The 21,165-nt window shown below is 38.4% G+C and overlaps 1 protein-coding gene across 3 annotated transcripts in view; it reads right to left on the minus strand.

Annotated features, from left to right (window-relative positions):
- The window catches only part of whrna (whirlin a), a 132,538-nt gene that overhangs the window by 56,138 nt on the left and 55,235 nt on the right, over positions 1 to 21,165 (minus strand). For all 3 annotated transcript variants that reach the window (XM_051412021.1, XM_051412023.1, XM_051412022.1), the window contains 2 exons: positions 19,244 to 19,462; positions 13,982 to 14,107 (listed from right to left, as the gene is read on the minus strand). In XM_051412021.1, coding sequence (XP_051267981.1) covers positions 13,982 to 14,107; positions 19,244 to 19,462 — 345 coding nt within the window. The remainder of the gene's footprint in view (positions 1 to 13,981; positions 14,108 to 19,243; positions 19,463 to 21,165) is intronic.

Raw genomic sequence — 21,165 nt, forward strand, 5'->3', positions numbered from 1 at the left:
CTTGGTATAATGCATTAGCCATATTTATTGAAAGCTGTATATTTTTAAAAAGCCTTTAATAAGTGCCTGCAATTGAATTATTTAAAGGCACATTTTTTCTCTTTCCCTATCTTTCGTTTTTGAATTGTTCATGGAGACCTGTCAGGCTGCTCTTCCAAAACTTTCCTGAAATGAGCACACAGCCTGAGAGGAATACATTTCCTCACCACAAAGGAGCGCAGAGAGGAGACAGACCTGGAAACAGTGGTTTGACATTAAAATAGAGCAGTGAGTGAGGAGGTGTTGGCCTCCAGCTCTGACAACTTGGGTTCAACTTGCCACTTGTTCAAACAAGTTCATGACTGTCAATAACTGGTTTTTAGTTAAATTTGTATTATCTAAGCATGACTAATACCTTTACGAGGCCCTCAACCAAATTCTTAATAAGAGTTTTAGTAGTTCAGACATCACCCAATAAGATCACAGACGAGTATGCTGATCACCTACTTTGACTCGTAATCCTGTTACACATTTCAAGGAATTAATTTCTTGGATCATTTAAAGCTGCACCAAAGACAGTCGTAGCATCATTTTAATTTCTGTGGATTGTTTTCATATGACTGGCTACTGAAACTGTAAATCTTTTGAAAAAACAGACCTTCCAAAGATTTTAAAGAATAAAAGCAGCCGATGGAAACATTTTTTTAAAGATAATTTGTTTATCCAGCGGAAAAGCAACAAAACACACGCATCAGAACAACAAGACACAGCACCACGGCAACAGAATATATAGGGATAAAAAACATTGTTAGATCTGCTGTTTTTAGCCCATTATAAACATTATAAATTAACACATCAGCAAACTTACATCATTTGTCCCCTATCAGCTCTTTTTGTTGTAGACAGTAGTTTTAACAAAAGGCGAGTCTGTATGACAAAGGTCCTTTACGAACAGTGAGCTCAGTGCTGCTGAAAGCTCATTTCAGTCACACTTGCTGCTCAATGACAAACTATTATACTGCGAACACTTCAAGGTTTCTCTCTAAGAACGAGTGTCAACGCAGTGAGCGACTTATAACACAAATGTGGGTCAATTATAACAGATTAATCTCATTCAGTAAAAAAATATGAGCTTCCTGGAAACATCTGTTGAGGTTAATTTAGGCCCTGAAAATCAATTTTCTTAAGCAGTTCCTTACTGGGAGTGATGGAGTTCCACATGAATGCATTTGTTTCTGTCTGGTTATTTGGAGATTTTGTTTTTTTGGTTTGAAGTGGGAGAGCTCTGTAGGAAACAGGTGATGTAAAGTTTTATCTACAATATCAAAACTCCAGTGACGAGGATTTTTGTGCTTGTGATATCAGGGAGACGCCACTGTCAATCCAATCCAATCAAACCATGCCAAGAAAGTCCTGATGAAGCAGATGATTGTTTGAGTTTTTGAGTATTGCACTTATCAATTTATAACTACAAGTGTGTTTTATCTATCAGACTTTGATTGTTGCTTATTTATTCACAAATATTTAATGTTACAGAGAAACACTTCAGGTACAGGGCGCCCTGGTAGGTCACCTGGTAGGCGGAGTCCTTGCTGCAGCGGCCATGTGTTCGACTCTGACCTGTGGCCCTTTGCTGCGTGTAATCCCCTCTCTCTCTCCCCCCTTTCCTGTAACTCATCGAGGAGTTACACCCCGCAAAGAAACACTAATTCCGGTGCTTTATCACAGTAAAAAGGTAAAAAAATAGGGAAGTGAAATAAGCAAATATAGTCGAAGCACAATAACAAAGAACATAAATCATGCTGGTATCACTTAAATGAGAAAGTGTATTCACAAACAAGTTTAGGTTTAAGATTTTTTTTCACTTGTTTTTATTTATCCCGATTTATCCTCAGTCATATGTATTCATAGTATTTCCCATATGTTCTTGCATGACAAAGCACAGGAGACCTGTTTTTAGGGCAATGATAAGCTCTGAGATTTCCCCCTGTGAAACATTTGCCTTGATAAGGTGCTTTCTTTATTATTACATACTTAAATTCACTGGACCTAAGTTTGGCCTTCTCACACCTTAGCACAGTGTCATGAGTGTGGCCATATTACCAAAAGTATTCTGGTTTAAAAGTACAATTCATTTCACTGGATTAAAAAGCAAACATTGCATTGAATGTGGCTGAAATGAGAAAGGGGGGCACTGTATGCATATTTTAAATAAATGTTTCCTCCAAGATAAACATAAAAGTGTGTGTTACCACAGTGCACTGTCCAAAAATACCAAAAACGGCCACAGAGGAGAGAAATGAAATGGAGTAAGCATTTGTTCCATCTGTGTTATTGGATATTGCTGTGTGAGATGTGTGTGTATATTGCTGATCAGTTGGCAAACATGACCAACAGAGCACAGTTACTGACAGTCGCTTCCACACAAAATGGGCCGTTCGTATTAATAAAATGCACCTTCTCTGAATCCACAGAGCTTTTCCAATTTGTCTTTGTGCCATCTGTATGGCCGTGCAGTTGCTATGACTTTGTAGTCTGTGCCAACAGATACAATACAATTACTAGTATTTGGCTCAGTGGGGCCACTGATAATGTGGAGAGAGCTCTGCAGGAGGCTCATCACAGAGAAACAGATGGGCTGTATTCCTGCTCGCTTCCTTAGCCTGGCTCCCAATATGACAGAACATCGGAGTGTGTATTCATGACATTCAGGGCAGGTGTGTGTGAGTCTGTGGTTAAGTGAATATAAAAAGGAATAAAACATTTTATACAAAACTCCACGATTACGCATTTTCATCAACATAACCATAAAACGTTTATTTTCAATGTATCTATAAAATGTTCAATGATAATGTTTGTCATTTGCTTTTCCTTTACCAGCTTCTGGTAACTAACCGTTCCATTATAGGTTGATTATAGGTGCCAACTCCTGCTCCTGACGTCTTCCTGGACAAAACTCTGCCACTGATTGTAATCCAGACAGCGATTTTATATTTCTTTCAAAGCATGCTTGTCAGCGTAAATTAATTGTATATATCTACGTACATATTTTCAAGGAGGCAATAGGAAAGCAATGACTGTCTAGTTGAGAAAAAGGAAGCCGGTGGGTGTGACTGACTGATATTTTTAGGGGTTGGCACTGTGTTGATCTCTTTAAACAAGTAATGTGTGGTGCTAACTTTTAAACCTAGTGTTCAGAACAAAAGGATGAAATCCTGCGAGTGTGTTAACCAGTGCCCCTCAAGCATACATTGAGATGTGAACTTAAATTACTTATTTATTTTCTGACTTATCTTCACATTTTTAAAATCTTTCAGCTTTGTTTCTTAAAACTCTTCAATTATATTTCAAAGAAGCTGCCTCCGTACACCTTTTTAGAATGTTGCTAACTGTTAAATATAAAGCCTTAAACAACAATAGAGAGAAGAAGTGAGAAAAAGTAGAGAGTTGGCAAACTGGCATAGTTTTTATGTGAAGAGCAGCAGTTGTTATTTACTCCTCAATGGTCCCTGGAGATTTGGGAAAATGAGGAAGCCCAGGTGCCTGTCAACAGGCCAGACTTTGATCAATGGACCTCCGGGTAGCAATCACACTCTTCTGTTGTCTGTGTGGTCCGCAGTTGGTGCATTCGTATTTGAATCTCATGTTTATTAAAGCGGGAAACAACGAACTGTGTCTCCTTTCTTCCCGCACAACAGGGTTTTTCCACTTGTGTGGGCACACAGTCATATATCTATAATAAGTAGAAATAAATGGCTTGCTTTGCCTTTAAAGTGCTTTCCAGCTGTGCAGCCAGAAATAGCCTAATGTGGAGCCCATTTCCACTTCACGCAGCAGACACATGGAAGCAGTCTCTACTGTATGTGTACCTGCAGTCTGGATGTACCACTGGAGCACGGGGCATTGATATTTGCTAGATACACTGTGGAGATCAGTTTGTTTTTATGGAAAGAATATCAGTTTATAAATTGTTTATTTTTCAAGGACAGATGCAAACACAAGGACATTGTAAGCAAATGTTTTAAATTATTTTTAGCCAATGTCAGCTAGTTGCTAATGCCTCTCCTTGGAGGAGGCCGGTGCACAAACACTGGGGGTTTGGTGCTCAGCAGTGTTTGTTGTTTTCTTCAACAGAGATTAAATTAGCATCCTTTATTCTTTACCAAGCTGTCATATTATATTATTGCCATGTATCTATTAAGCTATGACAGCTTATGTAACATGGATGTCATTATGTGCTTTACTTTAAATTTTTACAGGATTATTATCTAACATTCAAGATACAAAATATATGTATTGTATTTGTGTACAAAATGTTCTCTGAATAGTATTTGTATGTTTGTATGTCTTCTATGCGTGTCTCTTCTGCAGTACAGTATGTGTGCTGGATCGAGATGCATAATAAAGAAAACCCTGCATGCTCTCTGCTTGTACACACACGTACATTATTTTTGTATAACCTCACAATGCAACCCTTTTTTACAAAAATCTGTTAAGTAAATGTGTTGACAAATCAAACAGGTTTTCAAGGAATATAATGATTGTATGCTACAAATTAAGGCTCAATTATTTGGATTTCCAAAGTTTCTCACATCAGAAGTCAAAACTTAATGTATTATTTTTTCTTTGGGACAACTCAAACGTGCAGCATTAATAACTTAAAAGAACCATGGCTGCAATCTTGGTTCTGCTTTACATTTACTATGTTAATCATGAAAGTTTGTTTGTTGTTCTTGCCGTATTTATTTTAAGCCGCAATTTATTGACATAAAAAAAATTATTCATGGTGAAAGCCTAAATGCCTCGGGTGATATTGTGAATGTTTGCACTGTCTGTATGTTTTACACTGATGCTGCTGTTTGTGCTCCTGGATTTTAATATTTCGGTCTATGTCTGTTAAATCCTGCTTTGATGTTTCCTTCAACAGCAGCAGCACTAAGTTAAGAAAAGTTCCCCTGAAGGGCCAATAAATCTCCATTTCTCTTCTACTTTGGCAATGTTACATTAATTTAAGTTGTCCTTATCAGCAGCTATTTGACATTTAATTTCCAACTAATTCTGTTATAAGATTGTTTCATCCACGGTATGTTGTTAACACATTTTTCTTTTTCTTTCCTCTTCCACTCATGTACCGCAAATACAAATTATGTACATAATCCCTTTATCAGCTACATGATTACAGATGCTGTCATTATACTCTCACCTTGTGCTTTATCATTACTCTAAAAATCACAGCAAATAACACAACAAAGAGATGGTGAATCTGAAAAGTTCACTGCTCCAGCTTTTGCTGTAGTTTAAATTAATTATTATTAATACCTAGTAAATGTAATTGCCTTCCATGTGCTAAAGTAACTGTGGTGAATCTGTAGCGTAGTTCTATACAACTGGTGCTGGGGATTACAGTAAAATACTGTACTAAGATAGAGATAGAGCTAAGAAAAAATGCTACAAATATTCATATATGCTCATGTTTAAACACATACAATAACTGTACATATAGAATAGTGTAGCTGCGAGAGGGGAGCTTTTATTGCCTTTAACTGACAGTGACAGCTGAAGAGTGACAGGAAAGTGGGGAAAGAGAGGAGATGACGCAGCAAATGGCTACAGGCTGGAATCGAACCCGGGCTGCTGCAGTAAGGTTAGCTACCAGGGCACCCCACTTTGCCAGAGTACACTATTATAATCAAAAGTCAGGTGCACACATAAAAAACAAGGAACTGCTGAGGGTAAATGTGATACAATGGTGGCCACATGATATAAAACAAAAACAGATCATTTAGATTGTTGACTATATACAACTTAAGTTCCTTCAGTCAACCTATCGTAGTATATTGTAGTGGTATGTTTTGCATGTTTTCTGACACTCCCTGTTAAGTGATCACATATTCTGTCGATCAAACAACATCCACATGACACACATTTCCAAATAAAACAAAAAACAAAATGTTGCATTCATAAAAGCAATAATAATAAATATTTGTATATATTTTTAACAATGTATTAAATGACAATGGGTTGAATTTGCAGCTCCAAAGTGAAAAAGACTTTTACATCTACATTACATTCATCAGGTGGATAGAAACATGACTCCAAATGAAAGCCAAAGTTGTTCCATGTGTAAATAAGCAACTGTTTGGTAACAAGTTTGCCATCAACTTTGTGCCAGTTTTGTGTTCACAACTTCCATTGCTCCCAAGTGACCAAAAAGAGGCATCAGAGACATCTTTCAATCAGGGGAGCACAAAGTGTACGCATCTTTCCAGGCGACTTAAGGTAAAAGAATGGTGGGGTGAGTGAGATAGTACCTCGTCAAGTTACTATTTCTTGTTGTTCAACATAGCGATACTTTTCATTTTATCACTGACATTTTTAGATTGGATTACCAACTACCTTTAGTGGGAGCTCAGAAATGCAGCTGTGGTATATTTCCTCATTGAAAAGAGTATGCGGATGTCTCAGTCCTAGATTCACCAGAAATGATCAGGGGAAGTGTCATGTCCCAGATACTCAATATAATTTATGGAGCAATGCTCTTTTAAAGATGACTTTTATGGCATTTCTGCTTTATTAGACTGCTCACAGTGAAAAGAAGTAGAAAAGATGGGTGAGAAGAAATGTAACAAAGCAACAAAAGGATCCCGGTGAGTTTTAAACCTATCATGGCAGAGCCACCAGGACAGCCCAGAAGCTGCTATTTTAGATTCTATTTGATACCCTTTTATCTTTTTCTATGAACTGGAAGTAAAGTGAATCAAACTGAATGTTCTCCTGACCCCTTCAGTGGCTTAACATGCTAGATGAGTTTGAAATATGTTTGAAATGAAGAAAAAGAAAAGCGAACAACTCTCTTTAACATCAAAGGCTGGTCACGATCAAATATGATCAAAGATGATCTGTCAGTCTCTGACATCTGTTAACCTAACCTTATTAGCTGAGAGTCCAAAGTTTGTTTTGAGTCACCAAGTAGTATTGAACCATGTTTGCCTTGCCAGTCAAGTAGTGGAGAAACTAAATATATGCATAAAAGAAGGAATTTAACAGAAAAAAGTTGGGAACTAAAATCAAACCTTGAGGAGCTCTAATCACTATGTCTTATGACAAACTTATATGACATTTGAATCAAGAATACGGCAATATTTCAATTTAATTTCTGAATCCTGAGTACTCTGCCAAAAATTCAGACAATCAGTGGTCACACAAGGACTGAACTTTTACACTGTCAGCAAACAAACTTATTAAAAAACATTAAAATTAATTATTTTATAATTATGCCTCTTCCTTAGATGGCTAAAAAAAATGTTTTAAGATACAGTATGTATTCTGGTTAGAGAGAAACACACACGCACACACACCTGAACCTTGTTGCTCGCCAAGTGCTGAGCTTTGTGCTCTTTCAGCAGGATTGCTCTATCGTCAGAGAGGATGGAAAATCACCTCTGTGCAAATTGAAAATATCTGGCCTTAATCCATCTACGTGTTTGGCACTCTCTTTATCCAGTTAGACGTGGCCCATGTTTATAAACAGTATATACAGCATGTGTTTGTTTGGACTGAATAAAAGAGAAAAAAGGAAAGCGTGAGACTGAATACATGTATTCTAACTTGCTTATTTTTAGCTAAATCTTCTTAATGCTTGATGAACCTACTACAATAAGGAAAAGGAGCAATTAAATACATCTTACAGAATTTGAAGAGTGTCCAGTGTTCTATCTGGTTACATTCATGTGTTGACATCACAGTAGGCATGACCTTTTTCCATCAGTTTTAATTAAATTAAACCAAATCAGGCAGATGTCAACAGAAGGGCACTGGGCAGGAATGACCTTTCTCCGCCTTTAGATTGCAGCTAGTGGGTTGAGATTTAGTGTCTAGACCAAGTCTGTCCTGGAGTCATCTAAACTTACACACATAAAAGTCATATGAAGTCATTTTTGGAATTGTTTTTTATCAACATCTTGCTGCACAGACACATTAATGCTACATACTTGCCAAAATGTAAGGTCTGTACAAGCCTTCCCATCAAAGGATGACGTGGCAGTAGAGCAAAGCGATGTGGTAACATTTACACAGCCAAGCTTTCATTTTCTCTAACACTGAAGGGCGAGGAAGTGACATCTTGGTGGTCTGATGATTATAGAACCCTGGAAGGGATATAAGCTATCCATCACAGTCATACAAGCCTGATGAAAACCAAAGCAGAGACACAGACAGTGAAGACAGTCTGCTGCAGGGTAAGGAGCTGTCGCGTAAGCACCAGCGTCATGGACAGTGATGAGGAAGCGTCTTCTCCTGCTGAGCACTGACAATCAAAGACTTTAGCTTGTACGAGTCTGTGTCCTGGGGATGTTTGTGACACTATTTAGCATGCACAGTAGATCCCTCTGAGTTATCACATAAATTCAGAGGCAGTCGAGCTTAGGTCTTTTTGTGATTGGAAAAAAGTAAACTAAGAATAGGACAAAAGTGGGTTATCAAAAGCTGAACAGATCACATTTATTGATTCTCTGGTAATACTGATATCAAAGTCCTGGTTCACCTTGATCCTGCTGACAACACTGTCATGGAATTACGTAACAATGTCTTTATATTTATATTTAGATTACATTAGATTTAATAAAACAAAAAGGTTAACATATACGGTCTATGTACACAAATGGTCCCAAAAGGTGTGCAGCTGAGTCTTTATGTGATAAAGGGTGAGCCATGAAAAAAACAGGGTAATAAACATGATGATAGGATGAGAGGAAATATTCAAAACAAGATAAAAAAGACGAATCAGGTAGACGTACTTCGACAGGCGTACTGACGGAAGTGCGGCAGAGTGATTTCCCCAGCCAATGAATAATTTAATTAGTAATGTGGTTTATAAACAAAGTACACAAATTGCCAAAAGTATGCCCACTGAATCATAAAAGAACGTAAGTAAATCTCTATCTAAATTTTTAACGTGCCTGTGCAGCAGAAATGTATTTTCATTACATATTTTGGAGTACCGTGTAGACTGTAGCACAGTGTAAAAATAATTATCGTTTGGCGCTGGGTTTTAAAAAACATAAAACAGATTCATTTAAAAAGACTACCAAGTTGACTAAAAGGGAAGAACAGAAGGCAAAATGAAGGTCAAGGGGCCCCTCCAAGTCGTACCAGACAGACAACACATAATGAACACCACAATGCTACCAGCATAGAGAGGTAGATGTATTAACCACATGATATTAAATCAAAGTATTTTGAAAATATTCTGCCTTAGAGAAAAAATGACAAATTACACTAACAGTAGTAAGTGCTTTAAATCAGTAACATTAATTTATGGTAAAAAATTCTCGATGTCAATAACTCAGCTATTATCACTACATCAATCAAACACCACATGAGACCACTTTAACACATCACAATAAAGCCAAGCTAAGTGAGATTCAGCTGCCAAAAACACTTGTCTGCCACCTCCTACATCATTTGTTGTTTCACAAACAGGCATGTGTTCTTGCATAACTGTGAGATGTCTAAATGCAAAAGGCCATGCTATGCAGGCAAAATCATTCACTAGGGTCAAAGGCGAGTTTAGCAGCAGCTTCTATTGTCATGCACCTACAGGACCATAACTGCAGAGTCTGCAGAATCTGACACAGCCAGTCCTCCCACTCATCAGGCTCAGTTAGAAAAGTTCAGGATGTGTCGTGATACTTTGAAACAGAATTAGTCTATAGGGAGAACATTCTCCTATTAAACAAGAGGTGTAGTTTCCACAGATCGATTGTTTTCATTGTTTGTTTTATTTTTTTATTAATTGTCTGTACAATATAAAACTGTATAGAAAATTGTTGAAATAATCAAGTTCCCAGAAACCCCAGGTGTCATTTTGAATTTAAAGTTTTAAACAGCCCAAAACTCAAAGATGAATCCAAGAAGACCCAAAACGATATTCAACAATAGAAAAAGAGATGACCAGATTAGAGAAGCTGGAACAGGTGAATGTTTGGAATTATTGCTTGATAAGTATCTGATTAATTGATTATCGACTGCAGTCAATTTCTTGTCAATTAATTAACTGATTAATTGATTTGTTAACTAATCATTTCAGCATATATGAACAGCTTCAACAGCAAATCAAATGTCTTTTTCAGAAATGTCTTATGGTATATCCATGAGAAAATCCGAATAAAGAAAATCTGCATTCATAACAGCTTCTAACAGGCATGACTGCGCAGGAATCCTTCTGTACACAAGGTGCACGGTTTAAGACAATCAAACACTATGGATCACCCAGTTACACACAGGATCCATCCTTTTGGGAGAGGATGTGTCTAATCTGAGAGCAGTGCAGCTTGCCACCCTGCTGAGACTTGAACCCTGGTCTCTGGAGACAGCGGGAGGGTCGTCATCCAAATATTAACAGTGCTGCCATTTGCCAGCGCAAACAGAGAAATAGAGAAACATTGACAACAAAGCATGAATAAATTCACATTAATATCCACTTTAATGTTTTACAGATTTTCTAAAAATGGAGTTTTGATTTTATAATACAGCTCGATAAACTTTTGTTTCTGCTCTCCAGATTCCCCATTAACTCTTTCAGTAACAAGGCAAACTGGAAGCTTACTTTCAAAACTGAAACTTCATTTTATTCAACTCAGTTTGTTAACCTTAACATACATCCGAAGTGGTAGTCAATAGATACAGGCATCTCAGTTCGTGTGCAAATTATGTGGGGGAAAAAAAAGAAATCTGATTACTTTTGGGTCAAACTGATATGTATACGGATATCTTGAGAGGCCTGAAAATGAACACATGGCTTTTAAATACTGCGGGTGTCTTAGAGGTGTCATCATCTGGTAACAATGGCTTACATGTTAACTTACATAGCTACTGTTCACATCATGTGTCCAAAACGAATACGGTGCCCAAGCAGCAGAGGAAAAATTAAAATTCATTATTGAAGACGATAAATTGGTGTGGCATGACCTTAACATTGCCAGGTTTAACAGAAGCAGGAATTTAGATTTGACCTATAGTAGCAAGCTAGATTTGGTTTTGGTCTTGGATGCTTAAATCCACAACTACTAAATATTAATTACAGTGTATTTTCTAAATATCCTGAGGGAATTTTTTTTTTTACTGGGAAATATTTTAATGATCTTGCCTTTGGCACGAACAACACCAGAAACACTAGTGACTTTTCTGCTGATGTCAACAGGGATGGTAGATGGTATATAGAATCATTATCTCCTTGGAGATATGATATATTCTACAGGTCTGTCCCTGACCCATTTTAATGGCCAGCTAAGCTCAGAATTTCAAATACCATGACCTGAGATTTAGTATTTGTGTGTCTGGCCTATTTCCTGCCCACCTAAGCAAGTGTGTGCACACAATGAAATCTGTGTCTGTGCCTTGATTGTGGGAGAATGTCTATGGCTGTGCCCTCTCTCCTTCTCTTGCTCTTTCTCGACCTCCCCCTCACTCTGTCAAGACGGAGCTTTGCATTCGGGCCTGAAGGTAAAGCGAGGTGTCTACTGGAGCATCACTCTAAATCAACAAAAGGGGTGAAACACATTGCAACAAGAAGGAAAATGTCCTTGTTCTTTGTTTCTCCCACTAAACCCTGGACTAAAGTGTGAATGTATTTGCTTGCACAACAAGCTCTACTGCCTTGTATTCATTCAAGAATTTTCAAATAACGAAATTCCATTCCAAGTACAAAGCTGCCAGAGACCAAAACAGAGAAATGGGGGCAAATTGGGACAAAAAAAAAAGTAATTTGAGCTCTGAAAACTCCAAAACACCCTCCTCAAAATGCACATCACAACAGAACACCAGAAGCTGTGTTAAATAGTTCATACATATGAAATAAAATAAAAGACCTTGAGGGGGAAAAAGCAGGAAGATGAAAAAAGCAGGAAAAGCACATGTCATATCACAGGATATTAAAGCCTTTTCTACCTTCCGTCTTCTTTTCACTCTTTTAATAAGAGCCCTTTCTAGTCGCTAACAACACTCCACATCAAGATGCTATGCTGAGTGTGTGCGCCTGTGTGGGCCCTCTAATAGGTGTCTGTGTAATTGGATGGTTGACAGGCAGATCACTAACAGGCATGAGATGAAGAGCTCAGGGGAGGAGGCGTCCATCCTCACTCTCCTTCTGTTGCCATGTCACCATGACAAACACACATCTGTAAGCAAACCAACCAAACCTGTGCACTCTAAGGATGGAGACTTTACTGCCTGAAAACAAAAAGATCAGTGTGTGCACAGTTTTTATCTGGCAGGGTACATCCGTCCCGCATGGATGGATGCTGGCAGTAAGGGTGCTGAGGGGGTTGAAGCTCCCCCTAAAATCAGGCAAACCATCAGTTATTAAAAGAAGTTTATACGTTTGTAATACTGAAACCAGAGATGTGAGGGCACTGATCATCCTGTCAGACAGACCCCTGAAGAGAGTTCAATGCAGTAGCTACAGCTACATTAAGGTAACTGGGTAACTGTAATTACTGCTGTCGTATAGAGTTTCTCTTAGCCCCCCCAGCTGTGACTGACTTCCAGCATCCTGGTGTGTGACACTGAAAACAGCATCTAGCTAGGCTATAGATTCTAGGCTGGGTTAGTTTTGTATTTTTACTCTGAGTACTTATGGTTGAGTTTGTGTTTTGTACCATCTGTATTCGTTGTTGACTTGTCTGTATTTTAAAGGCCCATCCAGGGACAGGCATTGCAAATGAGCTTAAATGCTGTGGTGTGTCACATTAGCTTATGTTACATACTCGTCCCTATACAAATAAACATCTTTGCAATCACTCCTTCATTCATTCATTCTTTTCTTAATTTCTTCAACTTCATGCATCCTCTCACACTACTACCATGAATACTACCATTATTCAGAGAAACTCTGCTTAATTTCCAGGACTTGATGTCCAATGTATAGTATAGTCACAGCACAACATATCCAACACAAACCATATGTTACTTTCTCATTTGTACAAACACCTTAAAGCAATTATTTTTGATAGTCCTTATGGTGAAGAGGAAGAGCAATAGCAGTTGGCAAAAAATAGCCTTAAGTAGTCAGAACCATTCATTTGTAAAGCAAACAAAGTGGCATATTGGAATTACTCTTTCTGTGTGGTCATGCTACTGTGACAGAATCATTGAAAAAAAACTTTTTTCATAAGGAAGGGACATTTCACTGGTCAGAGATGCATGTGTACTAGACAGAGCAAACAATAGATGTGCAGAGCAAATCTGATCTAGCCAAGAACATGGGCTGTCCCAGCGGTTAGAGATCTAATCATGGACAGGCCCAGTGCTGATACACCGTCATCCCTGATGGCTGTTTCTGCACTTCTAATGTACTACATTAAATCTTGACCAGCTCTGGACCTGACCCTGTGCTCTGACATCCTTGTAAGGACAGCAGGTGAAAGGAATGACTTCCCTCTGAGGAATCAATGCTATCATAAAATAATAAATAAATTATAGTAACTGCAAAAGGTATGTATCTTTGACTGCGGAAAGTTTCCAATGTTACCTTGAAGGCAAAGTAATGTAATACTCTTGAGAGAATAATGATATACAGTTTATTCCTGTGCGATGCATCACTTTCTAGCAAACAAGAGTGCCTGAACCAGATAGGGGAAGCTGCAGATGCTGGTCCTGTTTGTTTGTTCTACAAAGCCTCAGCAGATTGATGGGGTATTAGTATAAAGTGGTTAATGTATCATTTTTAAATAAAGTGGCTGACATTCTACATGGTTCAGAAAAAAATTCAATTCAGTACAGTAGTACTGAAGATGACAACCAAAGGATATTTAGGCACCAAAACTAGGTGAGGAGTAGTGCGCTGAAAAGCTATTCTGAACATTTCCCTGCAAGCACGCCAAGACCAGAGCATGGTAATAACTAAATTCTTATCTAAAATATCACAGATTTGTTTGATCAAAGTGAGACCGTGTGTGTGTGTGTGTGTGACAGACAGTGAGTGAAAGATAGACTGTAGTGATACCTTGAGTCCTCCACACTCTGCTGCTGATCCCTGGTCCACTCCAGTGATGTAAATACCCAAAGCGTATTCTGCTCCCCCCCGAATCATCAGACCCAGAGACCGGCCATCATCCAAAACCAAGTTGACCTATTAAGGACAGACAGAGAAACAGATAAAGAAGACAGAAGCAGGGATTCAATTTCTAAAATTTGAACCAGACGCTTCTTCAATATCAACATCTTAAATGACATTTTGCAGTCTGCATTATGTTGCTTGACAGGCTGCCAGATTTTTGCATGTGGTGCTGGGCTGTTCACACTGAAATGGAGATGAAACACAATGCACGGAAGAAATGACAGCCCTGCTCTGAGCCGAGATTTTCCGGCAGAACATAAAGAGTTTCAGGAGCTACTTAGACGTGGTGATTCAAAACCATTAATGAGGAGGCATAATCTGGTCTGATTGGAGGAATGACTCTTTAAATTGGTCGATCGGTTTTTGTACGAGGCTCATCTGTGTCACTCCCCCTGATAAGCAGAGCGGACAATATCTGACACTGTTTGAATTCAAATAATCCATCAACTGGAAATTTTGGATGACTGCAAGATATCTCCGCAATAGCACCCAATTAAACATCCAGCTGCAGGGAGCTAATGATACCTACAGGTTATACACGACTGGGCCAAAATAATTCCAGTTCCTGCATTTGTAAAAATGTCTATTTACCACGTTATTTAATCTTGCACTGTATTTAATCTCGGGGCTAATGATTATTTTCAGAGTTTTCAGAGTTTCAGAGTTCTTTGGTCTATAAAATATCACAAAACCGTGAAAAACCTCAGTGTTTTCCAGAGCCCCAGATTATGTGCTGAAATGACTTGTTTTGTCCACAACCCAAAGGTATTCAGTTTGTTGTCATAGAGGACTACAAACCCCCTAATTATAAACTTTTGTTTAGTTGTTTCATGTTGAATTTATATAACACACATTTGTGTTATTGCGTAAACCATTACAGCAACTTGATTACCTGAAGCCTAAATGGTATTCATTTCTGAAGATGCTGTGGCCAATAAAGCAACTTAGATACAAAGGAAAGCTGGAGAACCAAAGTAAGCACTGCAGTATTTAACTAGTTTGAAAGAAGTTGCAATGGAATCCATCCAGCAAGGTACCTCTAACATTTACATCCACAATGCTTCCCTTCTCTGGAGGACACACAGCCTTGGGTTGAATATTCAGAGGCTCTTTAGGTTCCTGAAATAAATAATAGGCTAATAGTAAAGCACTTTTCAATGTGAATGTTGATTCACGCATAGCAATTTTAGATCATTTGTGTCTATAAACACATTGCTGTCTATTCCTGCTGTGGCCATCAATGCGGGGCTCCATGGGGGTGCACTTAACACCCATTACACACTAGGTAAGTTCAGGATTGTCATGAGATGTCACCTAAGTCTGGTCAGTTTAACAAAGTAACACAAACCATTGCATGTCCACTGTGCATTGGCATTTCTACAGTGAAATGTTGTTCTGTTTCTTTGTTGTCCCAGCATAAATATCCTCTGTATGAATTTAAATGTATTGATATCATATTTCTGACTGTAGGCGGGCACATTTATGTATGCTTGCGCAGGTATACAGTACCCCTCCCACCTCTGAAAAATAGGGCTCACCCGAAAGCTATGGTGTAATTCAAACACTGGGAGGAAGCAATTAGCTGATAATCCATCGATTGGATCTGAACCCACACAGATTAATGACAATGTCCACTCCTACTGTTCTGCATTCTGCACGAATCAGACATAACTTTTCAGAGTGAAGTGTGATGCATTTCACAGTAGAATGGACCTGCCACATCTCACTGAGAGTGAGTCTGACTAGACGAACATTTTTGGACATTTACATTTTTGGGCTCTTCTAGGCTGATTATATATACAGTCAATATGCAGCAACAAGGACCCAACTTAATTTAGTTAAAACCCACTTACATTAATGCATTTTTAGACTGGATTATGTTCTATGATCATACCAGTTTTACCAGCTATAGCTACACTATACTATAGCTATATATTCAGCCACATACAGTATATTCACCTCCCAGCTGCTGTCCAGTGCCTTGAGACTTTGAAAGAGTTATGTGGGGCTATTTGCGGTCTGTTCTGGAGGCCATAGGGTTTTGTCAGATAGAACTGCTTTATTCTAACCCACTGGCAGAGATTCCAGCAGGATAATCTGCACTTCTTTGTTTGGTGCCTCAGGGTCATCTTATCAAGGGTGTCTCTTAATTCTGCACCTATTTGCTTTGGTCCTTGAGCCGTTAGCTTGTATAATATCAGAGCCAACATTACATGGAGATGATCCAAATGTTTACTTAACGTTCCTTCACCACCTGAACTACCACTTTAAATTCATTTCAGGTTCTATTAGAATTTGAACACTTAAAAGTCTCTTTGACTTGAGATTTGACCCTTTCTCAACTGCACAGATAATTGCAGTGAAGCACTGAACAATACTTCATGAAATTAAAAACTTGCATGTGCTTTGTCTATCTTTCACTTGACTAATTGGATGATCAAAATATGCACATTTAGAAAGCAAAGAGACCACATTAAAGTTTACACTGTTCACTGGGAGAGTTTCAGCAGTGACTCAGCTGTGCCAAACTTTAAATTGTACATTTTCCTTTATCACAATGAGGCCCTTGATTACTTAGCTTGATCCTAATGTAGCTGTCTCTGCCAAGACTGAAAATAGGAATCAGTTGTACCCTGGCAACTACAGGATGACAAATATGCAAATATCTATATTAAACAATGTCAGTTTCACCCCTCTTACTTCCCCACTGGTGTAGGTTTGGCATCTGGTACAGAAATCTTACTTTCATTCAGTGCATATGGAGCTCCACTTCTTTTTTAATAACAACTGTCTACTTATTGGAGGTAAGCCAGCCACCTTTGCTCTGTGAGAATATGGAGAACATGCATGTTCTCTGTGACATTTGTGCAGAATATGGTGAATCATTTTTAATTACTGGACTCATCCTTCTTTTATTGGCAGCACAAAGCAGCTCTTAGGGCTCATGGTGTTATCTGGCATGAGCTGTTATTATGGATCACTTCAGGATGCTTTTTCTCTCTAAAAGGAGTCCCAGTGGTCTAGTGTCTCTGTTTTGTAAGCAAAGGAATCTGAGGCAGAATTCACAGAGCCGTTTGGGATAGACAAGTGTATTCAGTCACAGCATGGATTCATGAATTATATTGCACATATTATAATGAGTAAAATTAGCACTGTGCGAGAACATGAGTCACTCCCCCTTGTTAATGTCATGATAGACAAGAGCAACACCTGTAGCCATAGCGACACTAGACCAACGTGGTTGCCTCAGAAAGGGTTTGTAGTACGGCTATACATTCAAAGCTTCTATTGAGGTTTTCTTCAAATGTCGTATTATTTTACGTCATCACCATAAAAATGAATAAACTAGAATTACTGTGCTGCGGTTTTATGCCTCCACCAACCAGTCAAGTTGGGTTTTTTTGTTGTTGTTGTTGAACCATATTAATGATACATATGTATCATTCCAGTGAATATGTATACATCACAAATGTAACTGATTTCTAAAAGGTGGATTCTTGCAGAGTATAGATATACAAAATGACCTTTAACAACCAAATTGTAATCACTTCATACTTGAATCCAAGTGGACATTTGAACTATGTTAAAAGAAATTCCTTCAAGGCGCTCCTGAGATATCACATTCAGAAGCAAGGGACGGATAGATGGACAAAAAGAGAGAGAAGAAGACGATGATGTATCCTGGTTGCTACGTTTTTTTAGTCCTGACCTGTGCAGCATTCGAATGTCGATTTAGAATTTGAATGTTAACGTTATGAATGAAGCTTCCAAGATTCAAACTATTCAGTACATCCCTCGTTTCTAGTAATTAAAACACCAAATGTTTGTCTGACTGTTACTAACTGACATGACAAGTGCTATTATTTTTCACATGCCATCATACGTCACCTACAGCATAGATAAAGTAATAGAATAGCAGCATAAGGTTTGACCATCTGGTACAACATATCAAAGACACCATGTTCTACTTTGTTTAATGCAGCGCACAGCTTTTAATCGCCCTTAAAGCACAAACCTGGAGGCAATTCCAATGAAAATATTCAGATAACATAGATTTTCTCTCAGAGTTAATCTTTGGAAGCACCTAAATATCAGAGATGGATATTAACTTCTTTTTTAAAACAGCCAAACGATCTACAGAACACTGAATTAATATTTTGTAAACGTTATCTGCATGGCACTGACTAGAGCCTGAATTAAAGGGGCTGAGGCAGTTAAGATTAATGTGTGGCTCTTAGCTGCTGAAAAATTGAAAGTTCTAGTGTAATAAATCTTTTAAACAGCTCTGACAAATCCTTCCCTGCAGGTCACGAGGTGGTGACAGGGTGGAGTTTTGTAAGACTGAAGGTCCAATTACTATTATTATTTAAGTTTTTTTATTTATTTTTCAGTGTCCATCATCTCTTGTCCTTTACTGAGTCTTACTATTATGATTTTCTTTTACTCTTCCAGACTGTCACATTGGAACCAGATGATGACGGGATTTGATTACCATTCAAACTAAAACCCTTCACCAGCCACTAAAAGTGGGCATTGCAAATATAATTGAAGCATGATTCTGCAAATGCATGATCGACTTGTTGTCTGAAACAATTTCAGACACTGGTTTTGGTGGGTGGTTTAGTTTAAAATGTAATGTTTCCAGAACAACCTCCATGTTTTCCGTAAGGACTGACGATGGCCCAGTATTAGTTGTGTTTGTCCAGTAAGGCATTTCAACAGTTAATGTTCATGATCAAGCTGATTCATTCATGGCCATGTCAGACCACAGTGACTGACGCAAAAGCTGTGTGAACAACTTGCTTATATGAGCTTGGCGTAATTCAGCTTGTGCTTTTACTTTGAGAGTTCTAGAGAAATTGTTGAGATTATACTTTCAAGCAACATGTTGATCGCAAACAAAAACTGTTAAAAGTGTATAATAGATATAAGGGACAACAAATATTTTTAATAAATTAATGTCATGACCACCTGTAAATAATTTTAAATCATACAGTCCTGGGCACATGCTTTTTACATTTTTTATATTTTACCTTTCCCCCCAGATAGTTTTTTAATTAACAAATGAGATTTGTGTAAAAAAAAAAAAAAAAAAAAAAAGGAAACACTCGAGCTCTTCAGTGTTTTGTTCCCCATGTAAAGCCTCACCTTCTTTTCATCTCCCTCCTGCAGTAGCTGCATGTTGCTGCGTCGCTGGCTGTCAGTTCTTCTCAGGGTGGCACTCCGATGTTCAGGGAGGTCAGGAGGAGGGGACACACTGCGACCCTGAGGGTCAACCCAGGTATAAACATGGTTGGTGACATAGCCACCTGGAATCCGACCGACTGAACGCACAGAGAGACAAAGTTTTTTACTGCCCTTCAGCACCTGAGGAGAGGAGAGGAGAGGAGAGGAGAGGAGACGAGAGGGAATTCAGAACACATTATAAAAACAAGTCAAAATAAAAAAAATAAAACATATACGAGGTCAAAGAGCAAACACTACCAACAAATCCACACTTCAATCAATTTAATTTGATTTTGTAAGACCATAGCAAACACCCACATGAATACATGCATGGTATAGTGTCAGGTTGTAGCAGTGAATATTAAAGTGAGACACACCGCACAATTTGGGAGAAATCTAAAGATTACAGAGAAGAAACCAATTATTGCCATGGTTCTCCACCACCAAATAAACCCCAAATGACCCAAACACCCACACACATACATGCGCACACACACACACGCACACAAACACATTTCTGACATACTTCTGCTTTAAATTGCTGTCGGCTGTGCCTCATTGCCTTCTGATAGCTTGCTGTATGTGCTATCCCTCTGCAGATCAATGTATTCCCATGTGCCTGGTGGTCTGGAGAAATCAGACCAAACAGGGTTGAAGCTCTTAATACTCAAACCAATCCTTGTGCACCACAAACACAAACAGGCCCTCTTCTGTCATTTCAGACTAAAAATGATATGACAGATTATTCTGGGACAATGTTCACACCTCAGTGCTTAAACTTGTCTGAATGGAATGGAAACGACTCTGCTTGAAAAGCTTCCATACAGTTTGCTATCGTCAATGTGTGTAAAAGACTACAGGCATATCATATCAAATCCTTCATCCATGTCAGGGTCATAGTTGCAACTGGGTCTCCTTACCCAGTGATCCCCAGGGATCTTAAAGTAATCACAGGCCAGAAATCTGTCCCAGACTCAAGATGCATATAAGTGAGATGTCACCACGATATTATCAAAACCAGCACACTCCAGACCTCAGTGATGCCTTGGTATCCTGTACATTAGTAACAAGCAAATATGAGGGGTGAACACGTACAGTCTTAGCAAAGTACAATGCCATTTGTGGACATAGTTAAATTTATACCAGAAGTACAAACAGCAGCTCTCACAGTTCAGATATCAGCATCAAAAGGCTGTATTTGCAGTGAATTCTTGTTTTTCCTGTCAAATCACATTAAAAATGCTCTCTTTTTTTATTGTAAGTGATCTGTCATTGCTTGGCATCATTAAAAACAATAAACACATCAGAATTATTTCATCTCTTGATAAACAATTTTTAGGCCATTTCATGTCATTCTCTGATGTGTTACTACGTTTTAGTATTGCCTTTTCTTATTACATTAAACTACCGTCTAATAGTCTGTTCTGCGGAACCTGTGTATAAGGTCAGTCAACATACTTTCTCAAAGTAGCTCTGTGGCCCTTAGGAATCCCAAAAAATAAATGCTGCCACGAAGTACAATGTTACTCCATTGTCCTCTTCAGTGACCACAAATAATGCTAACCCCCCCCATCTTACTTCATTGTGTTGTCTTCTTCCTACAATACTTGCATTGAACTATGACTACTCTGTTGAAATGCCTATTTACATATGCTGCAAGCAACAACTCAAATTATTACTTGTCAGAGGGCTGTGTATTGCCTGTATAGGCCTGTCTCCTTGAGTACAACAATCAAGCTGAATCAATTTCACAATCGTGATTTGTTCTGAGAGATAACTTCTTTCAAATTCTGAGGCAACAAAACCCTGTCAGCACTGAAGATCACTGACTGGACCAAAATGCC

Source organism: Dicentrarchus labrax, unplaced genomic scaffold (genome assembly GCF_905237075.1).
Source record: "Dicentrarchus labrax unplaced genomic scaffold, dlabrax2021, whole genome shotgun sequence".
In the NCBI taxonomy this organism is placed as follows: Eukaryota; Metazoa; Chordata; class Actinopteri; family Moronidae; genus Dicentrarchus; species Dicentrarchus labrax.